The following is a 10,771-nucleotide window of genomic DNA, read 5'->3' as shown; positions in this document are numbered from 1 at the left end:
AGGGGCTAGGGGCCGGTCCTGGGGGTTCAGACCCCCCCTCTTCAGTAGTAGAGGACCCAGAACAGAGAGAGCTGATGGAGTTCAGACCAGACCTTCTGGACCAGAACCAACGACCATCCAACATCATCATGTTACGCATGCTGCCACCCAACGCTACCGCCAACGAGGTGTGTGTGGTGTTGGAGGAGGGATGATGGGATGGGGGGGGGGGGAGGAGGAGAGGGAGGGGACTGGAAGGGAGAGGAGGGAGGAGAAGAGGGAGGGGGGGAAGGGAGAGGAGGAGAAGAGGGGGGAGGGAGGGAGGGAAGGGAGAGGAGGGAGGAGGAAGAGAAGAGGGAGGGGACGGGAAGGGAGAGGGGGGGTGAGGAGGAAGGGAGAGGAGTGGAAGGGTTAGGGGGAGAGGAGGAGAAGAGGGGGGGAAGGGAGAGGAGGGAGGAGGAGGAGAAGAGGGAGGTGACGGGAAGGGAGAGGAGGGGGAGAGGCAAGGAGGGGGGAGAGGAGGAGGATAAGAGGGAGAGGGAGGGAAGGGAGAGGAGGGAGGTGGGGAGAGGAGGGAGGGGGGGAAAGGACGATTGGCTGATCGATGGCTAACAACTGTGCATGTTCGCGCTCGTGGGGCAAATTCTGTGACGTATATGCCCTTATTTGGTGCTTGACGTCACAGATGGAAGTATTATTGGGGGGAGAAGGAGCTGCCACAAGACTCATCACAGGTAGCCGAAAGTCAGTCCTGAAAAGTGGAAATCCGAAGAGATGGCAGCAAGAGCCGGCTGGTGTCCCTGGCTGCAAGAAATCTAGAGGGAACAGCATGAAACAAAATGTCGCTGTTTGAAAGATAGAAAGCTGCAGAAGAACAATTAAACCAGTAAATATGATGTAAACACTCCTACAGCCACTCTAAATAACAACAATTGAAACAGTAAAAATAACAATAACTAGACTATATACGGTACAGAGTCAATGTGGAGGCTATATACAGGGGGTACCGGTACAGAGTCAATGTGGAGGCTATATACAGGGGGTACCGGTACAGAGTCAATGTGGAGGCTATATACAGGGGGTATCAGTACAGAGTCAATGTGGAGGCTATATACAGGGGGTACCGGTACAGAGTCAATGTGGAGGCTATATACAGGGGGTACCGGTACAGAGTCAATGTGGAGGCTATATACAGGGGGTACCGGTACAGAGTCAATGTGGAGGTTATATACAGGGGGTTGTTACCGAGTCAATGTGGAGGCTATATACAGGGGGTACCGGTACAGAGTCAATGTGGAGGCTATATACAGGGGGTACCGGTACAGAGTCAATGTGGAGGCTATATACAGGGGGTACCGGTACTGAGTCAATGTGGAGGCTATATAGGTTGTTACCGAGTCAATGTGGAGGCTATATACAGGGGGTTGTTACAGAGTCAATGTGGAGGCTATATACAGGGGGTACCGGTACAGAGTCAATGTGGAGGCTATATACAGGGGGTTGTTACAGAGTCAATGTGGAGGCTATATACAGGGGGTTGTTACAGAGTCAATGTGGAAGCTATATACAGGGGGTTGTTACAGAGTCAATGTGGAGGCTATATACAGGGGGTTGTTACAGAGTCAATGTGGAGGCTATATACAGGGGGTTGTTACAGAGTCAATGTGGAGGCTATATACAGGGGGTTGTTACAGAGTCAATGTGGAGGCTATATACAGGGGGTACCGGTACAGAGTCAATGTGGAGGCTATATACAGGGGGTATCAGTACAGAGTCAATGTGGAGGCTATATACAGGGGGTACCGGTACAGAGTCAATGTGGAGGCTATATACAGGGGGTACCGGTACAGAGTCAATGTGGAGGCTATATACAGGGGGTACCGGTACAGAGTCAATGTGGAGGTTATATACAGGGGGTTGTTACCGAGTCAATGTGGAGGCTATATACAGGGGGTACCGGTACAGAGTCAATGTGGAGGCTATATACAGGGGGTACCGGTACAGAGTCAATGTGGAGGCTATATACAGGGGGTACCGGTACTGAGTCAATGTGGAGGCTATATAGGTTGTTACCGAGTCAATGTGGAGGCTATATACAGGGGGTTGTTACAGAGTCAATGTGGAGGCTATATACAGGGGGTACCGGTACAGAGTCAATGTGGAGGCTATATACAGGGGGTTGTTACAGAGTCAATGTGGAGGCTATATACAGGGGGTTGTTACAGAGTCAATGTGGAAGCTATATACAGGGGGTTGTTACAGAGTCAATGTGGAGGCTATATACAGGGGGTTGTTACAGAGTCAATGTGGAGGCTATATACAGGGGGTTGTTACAGAGTCAATGTGGAGGCTATATACAGGGGGTTGTTACAGAGTCAATGTGGAGGCTATATACAGGGGGTACCGGTACAGAGTCAATGTGGAGGCTATATACAGGGGGTTGTTACAGAGTCAATGTGGAGGCTATATACAGGGGGTACCGGTACAGAGTCAATGTGGAGGCTATATACAGGGGGTACCGGTACAGAGTCAATGTGGAGGCTATATACAGGGGGTACCGGTACAGAGTCAATGTGGAGGCTATATACAGGGGGTACCGGTACAGAGTCAATGTGGAGGCTATATATAGGGGGTACCGGTACAGAGTCAATGTGGAGGCTATATACAGGGGGTACCGGTACAGAGTCAATGTGGAGGCTATATACAGGGGGGTACCGGTACAGAGTCAATGTGGAGGCTATATACAGGGGGTACCGGTACAGAGTCAATGTGGAGGCTATATACAGGGGGTTCCGGTACAGAGTCAATGTGGAGGCTATATACAGGGTATTACGGTACAGAGTCAATGTGGAGGCTATATACAGGGGGTACCGGTACAGAGTCAATGTGGAGGCTATATACAGGGGGTACCGGTACAGAGTCAATGTGGAGGCTATATACAGGGGGTACCGGTACAGAGTCAATGTGGAGGTTATATACAGGGGGTTGTTACCGAGTCAATGTGGAGGCTATATACAGGGGGTACCGGTACAGAGTCAATGTGGAGGCTATATACAGGGGGTACCGGTACTGAGTCAATGTGGAGGCTATATAGGTTGTTACCGAGTCAATGTGGAGGCTATATACAGGGGGTTGTTACAGAGTCAATGTGGAGGCTATATACAGGGGGTACCGGTACAGAGTCAATGTGGAGGCTATATACAGGGGGTTGTTACAGAGTCAATGTGGAGGCTATATACAGGGGGTTGTTACAGAGTCAATGTGGAGGCTATATACAGGGGGTTGTTACAGAGTCAATGTGGAGGCTATATACAGGGGGTTGTTACAGAGTCAATGTGGAGGCTATATACAGGGGGTTGTTACAGAGTCAATGTGGAGGCTATATACAGGGGGTTGTTACAGAGTCAATGTGGAGGCTATATACAGGGGGTACCGGTACAGAGTCAATGTGGAGGCTATATACAGGGGGTTGTTACAGAGTCAATGTGGAGGCTATATACAGGGGGTACCGGTACAGAGTCAATGTGGAGGCTATATACAGGGGGTACCGGTACAGAGTCAATGTGGAGGCTATATACAGGGGGTACCGGTACAGAGTCAATGTGGAGGCTATATACAGGGGGTTGTTACAGAGTCAATGTGGAGGCTATATACAGGGGGTTGTTACAGAGTCAATGTGGAGGCTATATACAGGGGGTTGTTACAGAGTCAATGTGGAGGCTATATACAGGGGGTTGTTACAGAGTCAATGTGGAGGCTATATACAGGGGGTTGTTACAGAGTCAATGTGGAGGCTATATACAGGGGGTACCGGTACAGAGTCAATGTGGAGGCTATATACAGGGGGTTGTTACAGAGTCAATGTGGAGGCTATATACAGGGGGTACCGGTACAGAGTCAATGTGGAGGCTATATACAGGGGGTACCGGTACAGAGTCAATGTGGAGGCTATATACAGGGGGTACCGGTACAGAGTCAATGTGGAGGCTATATACAGGGGGTACCGGTACAGAGTCAATGTGGAGGCTATATATAGGGGGTACCGGTACAGAGTCAATGTGGAGGTTATATACAGGGGGTACCGGTACAGAGTCAATGTGGAGGCTATATACAGGGGGGTACCGGTACAGAGTCAATGTGGAGGCTATATACAGGGGGTACCGGTACAGAGTCAATGTGGAGGCTATATACAGGGTGTTACGGTACAGAGTCAATGTGGAGGCTATATACAGGGGGTACCGGTACAGAGTCAATGTGGAGGCTATATACAGGGTGTTACTGTACAGAGTCAATGTGGAGGCTATATACAGGGGGTACCGATACAGAGTCAATGTGGAGGCTATATACAGGGGGTACCGGTACAGAGTCAATGTGGAGGCTATATACAGGGGGTACCGGTACAGAGTCAATGTGGAGGCTATATACAGGGGGTACCGGTACAGAGTCAATGTGGAGGCTATATGCAGGGGGTACCGGTACAGAGTCAATGTGGAGGCTATATACAGGGGGTACCAGTACAGAGTCAATGTGGAGGCTATATACAGGGGGTACTGGTACAGAGTCAATGTGGAGACTATATACAGGGGGTACTGGTACAGAGTCAATGTGGAGGCTATATACAGGGTGTTACGGTACAGAGTCAATGTGGAGGCTATATACAGGGGGTACCGGTACAGAGTCAATGTGGAGGCTATATACAGGCATAGATAATAAACAGCCAGTAGCAGCAGTGTAAAACAAATGGAAGGGGGGGTCAATGTAAATAGTCCGGCGGCCATCTGATTAATTGTTCAGCAGTCGAATGTCTTGGGGGTCGAAGCTGTTATGGAGCCTTCGGTACCGCTTGCTGTGAGGTAGCAGAGAGAACGGTCTGTGACTTGGGTGGCTGGAGTCCAAACATGTCTATTTTAAAACAGACTAGCTTTAGACTAGCTTAAAACATTAAATAAAATAATATTAAAACATTACCAATCACTGAAAATGACAAATTAACCAATGGATCATTTTCTGGTAAAAAAAACAACGTATGTTTTGAAGTAGAGGTGCAGTTGCCTTGTTTGCTCCATTACTCAGGCTTGTGTGTGTGTGTGTGTGTGTGTGTGTGTGCGTGTGTGTGTGTGTGTGTGTGTGTGTAGATACGTACCCAGCTCCAGGACCAGGGGATTGATCCGACAGAGGTTCTGATTCGCCTGATGAGGAACAAGTCTTCAGGTGAGACTGATACTGAGACAGAGACACTACCTCTAGACTAGACTACACCTCTCTCCCTCAGCTCTCTCTCTACCTCCCTATGTCTCTACCTCTCTCTCTCTCTCTCTCTCTCTCTCTCTCTCTCTCTCTCTCTCTTCTCTACCTCTCTCTCTTCTCTACCTCTCTCTTCTCTACCTCTCTCTCTCCTCTACCTCTCTCTCTTCTCTCTCTCTCCTCTACCTCTCTCTCTTCTCTACCTCTCTCTTCTCTACCTCTCTCTCTTCTCTACCTCTCTCTTCTCTACCTCTCTCTCTCCCGCAGCTCTCTCTCTCTCTTCTCTCTCTCTCTCTTCTCTACCTCTCTCTTCTCTACCTCTCTCTCTCCCGCAGCTCTCTCTCTCTCTCTTCTCTCTCTCTCTCTCTCTCTTCTCTACCTCTCTCTTCTCTACCTCTCTTTCTCCCGCAGCTCTCTCTCTCTCTCTCTCTTCTCTACCTCTCTCTCTCTCTCTCTCTCTCTTCCCTATCTCTCTCTCTTCCCTCTCTCTCTCTTCCCCCTCTCTCTCTCTTCCCTATCTCTCTCTCTCTCTCTCTCTCTCTCTCTACCCTCTCCCTCTCTCTCTCTCTCTCTCTCTCTCTCTCTCTCTCTCTCTCTCTCTCTCTCTCTCTCTTTCTCCTGTTCCTTGCTCTCACTGGCTGACCACTTTTTATTCTCCATGCCTCTCTACTGGGTCTGTGAAAGACAGTGTGTGTGTGTGTGGGGAAGCTGTTCTCTGTGTGTAGAGTGAAAGTGTGGAGTGTATCTCAACTTGTCAGTTCACTGCTAGATATAAATACATCACTGATCTTCTCATAGAGGACCTGAAGTGGACGTTGTTTGTTTTCCTCTGCCTGTAGCGTCACTTTGAGATTAGAGACCTTACTCAAAGTGAAGAGTGGTTAGATCTATCTATCTCTTACTTTCTCTCTCTCCTTCTTTCTCTCTCATTGGAGCTAGCAGGACATTTGGGCTAGCAGGACATTGGGGCTAGCAGGACATTGGAGCTAGCAGGACATTGGGGCTAGCAGGACATTGGAGCTAGCAGGACATTTGGGCTAGCAGGACATTGGGGCTAGCAGGACATTGGAGCTAGCAGGACATTGGGGCTAGCAGGACATTGGGGCTAGCAGGACATTGGAGCTAGCAGGACATTGGAGCTAGCAGGACATTGGGGCTAGCAGGACATTGGGGCTAGCAGGACATTGGGGCTAGCAGGACATTGGAGCTAGCAGGACATTGGGGCTAGTAGGACATTGGGGCTAGCAGGACATTGGAGCTAGCAGGACATTGGAGCTAGCAGGACATTGGGGCTAGCAGGACATTGGAGCTAGCAGGACATTTGGGCTAGCAGGACATTGGGGCTAGCAGGACATTGGAGCTAGCAGGACATTGGGGCTAGCAGGACATTGGGGCTAGCAGGACATTGGAGCTAGCAGGACATTGGAGCTAGCAGGACATTGGGGCTAGCAGGACATTGGGGCTAGCAGGACATTGGGGCTAGCAGGACATTGGGGCTAGTAGGACATTGGGGCTAGCAGGACATTGGAGCTAGCAGGACATTGGAGCTAGCAGGACATTGGGGCTAGCAGGACATTGGGGCTAGCAGGACATTGGGGCTAGCAGGACATTGGGGCTAGCAGGACATTGGGGCTAGCAGCTATAATCCTACCATTTATATCCCAGTGTTTCAGCTATAATCCTACCATTTATATCCCAGTGTAGCAGCTATAAACCTACCATTTATACCCCAGTGTAGCTATAAACCTACCATTTATACCCCAGTGTATCAGCTATAAACCTACCATTTATACCCCAGTATATCAGCTGTAAACCTACCATTTATATCCCAGTGTAGCAGCTATAAACCTACCATTTATACCCCAGTGTATCAGCTATAAACCTACCATTTATACCCCAGTGTAGCTATAAACCTACCATTTATACCCCAGTGTATCAGCTATAAACCTACCATTTATACCCCAGTGTAGTAGCTATAAAACTACCATTTATACCCCAGTATAGCAGCTATAAACCTACCATTTATACCCCAGTGTAGCAGCTAAAAACCTACCATTTATATCCCAGTGTAGCTATAAACCTACCATTTATACCCCAGTGTAGCAGCTATAAACCTACCATTTATACCCCAGTGTAGCTATAAACCTACCATTTATACCCCAGTGTATCAGCTACAAACCTACCATTTATACCCCAGTGTAGCAGCCTCAAACCTACCATTTATACCCCAGTGTTGCAGCTATAAACCTACCATTTATACCCAGGTGTATCAGCTATAAAGCTACCATTTATATCCCAGTGTAGCAGCTACAAACCTACCATTTATACCCCAGTATAGCTATAAACCTACCATTTATACCCAGGTGTATCAGCTATAAACCTACCATTTATACCCCAGTGTATCAGCTACAAAACTACCATTTATACCGCAGTGTTGCAGCTACAAACCTACCATTTATACCCCAGTATAGCTATAAACCTACCATTTATACCCCAGTGTATCAGCTATAAACCTACCATTTATACCCCAGTGTAGCTATAAACCTACCATTTATACCCCAGTGTAGCAGCTATAAACCTACCATTTATACCCAGGAGTATTAGCTACAAACCTACCATTTATACCCCAGTGTAGCAGCTGTAAACCTACCATTTATACCCCAGTGTAGCAGCTGTAAACCTACCATTTATACCCCAGTGTATCAGCTATAAACCTACCATTTATACCCCAGTGTAGCTATAAACCTACCATTTATACCCCAGTGTAGCAGCTATAAACCTACCATTTATACCCCAGTATATCAGCTATAAACCTACCATTTATACCCCAGTGCATCATCTATAAACCTACCATTTATACCCCAGTGTAGCAGCTACAAACCTACCATTTATACCCCAGTGTAGCAGCTATAAACATACCATGTATACCCCAGTGTATCATCTATAAACCTACCATTTATACCCCAGTGTAGCATCTACAAACCTACCATTTATACCCCAGTATATCAGCTATAAACCTACCATTTATACCCCAGTGTATCATCTATAAACCTACCATTTAGACCCCAGTGTAGCTATTAACCTACCATTTATTCCCCAGTGTAGCAGCTATAAACCTACCATTTATACCCCAGTGTAGCAGCTATAAACCTACCATTTATACCCCAGTGTAGCTATAAACATACCATTTATACCTGTGTAGCAGCTACAATCCTACCATTTATACCCCAGTGTAGCTATAAACATACCATTTATACCCCAGTATAGCAGCTATAAACCTATCATTTATACCCCAGTGTAGCAGCTATAAACCTACCATTTATACCCCAGTGTATCATTTATACCCCAGTGTAGCAGCTATAAACCTACCATTTATACCCCAGTGTATCAGCTATAAACCTACCATTTATACCCCAGTGTAGCTACAAACCTACCATTTTTTCCCCAGTGTAGCAGCTATCAACCTACCATTTATACCCCAGTGTAGCTACAAACCTACCATTTATTCCCCAGTGTAGCAGCTATAAACCTACCATTTATACCCGAGTATAGCAGCTATAAACCTACCATTTATACCCCAGTGTAGCAGCTATAAACCTACCATTTATTCCCCAGTGTAGCAGCTATAAACCTACCATGTATACCCGAGTATAGCAGCTATAAACCTACCATTTATACCCCAGTGTAGCAGCTATAAACCTACCATTTATACCCCAGTGTAGCAGCTATAAACCTACCATTTATACCCGAGTATAGCAGCTATAAACCTACCATTTATACCCCAGTATATCACCTATAAACCTACCATTTATACCCCAGTATATCACCTATAAACCTACCATTTATACCCCAGTGTAGCAGCTATTAACCTACCATCTATACCCCAGTGTATCATCTATGAACCTACCATTTATACCCCAGTGTAGCAGCTATAAACCTACCATTTATACCCCAGTGTATCAGCTATAAATATACCATGTGTACCCCAGTGTATCATCTATAAACCTACCATTTATACCCCAGTGTATCAGCTATAAACCTACCATTTATACCCCAGTGTATCAGCTATAAACCTACCATTTATACCCCAGTGTAGCAGCTATAAACCTACCATTTATACCCCAGTGTAGCTATAAACCTACCATTTATACCCCAGTGTTGCAGCTATAAACCTACCATTTATACCCCATTGTAGCTATAAACCTACCATTTATACCTCAGTGTAGCAGCTATAAACCTACCATTTATACCCCATTGTAGCTATAAACCTACCATTTATACCTCAGTGTAGCAGCTATAAACCTACCATTTATACTCCATTGTAGCTATAAACCTACCATTTATACCTCAGTGTAGCAGCTATAAACCTACCATTTATACCCCAGTGTAGCTATAAACCTACCATTTATACCCCAGTGTGGCAGCTATAAACCTACCATTTATACACCAGTATAGCTATAAACCTACCATTTATACCCCAGTGTAGCAGCTATAAACCTACCATGTGTACCCCAGTGTGGCACCTATAAACCTACCATTTATACCCCAGTGTGGCACCTATAAACCTACCATTTATACCCCAGTGTATCAGCTATAAACCTACCATTTATACCCCAGTGTATCAGCTATAAACCTACCATTTATACCCCAGTGTAGCAGCTATAAACCTACCATTTATACCCCAGTGTAGCAGCTATAAACCTACCATTTATACCCCAGTGTAGCTATAAACCTACCATTTATACCCCAGTATATCAGCTATAAACCTACCATTTATACCCCAGTATATCAGCTATAAACCTACCATTTATACCCCAGTGTAGCAGCTATAAACCTACCATTTATACCCCAGTATATCAGCTATAAACCTACCATTTATACCCCAGTATATCAGCTATAAACCTACCATTTATACCCCAGTGTAGCAGCTATAAACCTACCATTTATACCCCAGTGTAGCAGCTATAAACCTACCATTTATATCCCAGTGTAGCTATAAACCTACCATTTATACCCCAGTATAGCAGCTATAAACCTACCATTTATACCCCAGTATAGCAGCTATAAACCTACCATTTATACCCCAGTGTATCAGCTATAAACCTACCATTTATACCCCAGTATATCAGCTATAAACCTACCATTTATACCCCAGTGTAGCAACTATAAACCTACCATTTATACCCCAGTGTAGCAGCTATAAACCTACCATTTATACCCCAGTGTAGCTATAAACCTACCATTTATACCCCAGTATATCAGCTATAAACCTACCATTTATACCCCAGTATAGCAGCTATAAACCTACCATTTATATCCCAGTGCAGCTATAAACCTACCATTTATACCCCAGTGTATCAGCTGTAACCTACCATTTATACCCCAGTGTAGCAGCTATAAACCTACCATTTATACCCCAGTATATCAGCTGTAAACCTACCATTTATACCCCAGAGTATCAGCTATAAACCTACCATTTATACCCCAGTGTATCAGCTATAAACCTACCATTTAAACCCCAGTGTATCAGCTATAAACCTACCATTTA

At 46.0% G+C, this 10,771-nt stretch overlaps 1 protein-coding gene across 1 annotated transcript in view; it reads left to right on the top strand.

The window, feature by feature from the left end:
- Positions 1–9,725: 9,725 nt before the first annotated feature.
- Positions 9,726–10,771, top strand: part of LOC139417632 (skin secretory protein xP2-like) — a 1,896-nt gene continuing 850 nt past the window's right edge. The window contains exon 1 of the mRNA XM_071166839.1: positions 9,726–9,737. Coding sequence (XP_071022940.1) covers positions 9,726–9,737 — 12 coding nt within the window. The remainder of the gene's footprint in view (positions 9,738–10,771) is intronic.

Source organism: Oncorhynchus clarkii, chromosome 9 (assembly GCF_045791955.1).
Source record: "Oncorhynchus clarkii lewisi isolate Uvic-CL-2024 chromosome 9, UVic_Ocla_1.0, whole genome shotgun sequence".
NCBI lineage: Eukaryota > Metazoa > Chordata > Actinopteri > Salmoniformes > Salmonidae > Oncorhynchus > Oncorhynchus clarkii.
Note: the sequence above shows the minus strand (reverse complement) of the source record. Positions and strands in the feature narration are given on the sequence as shown.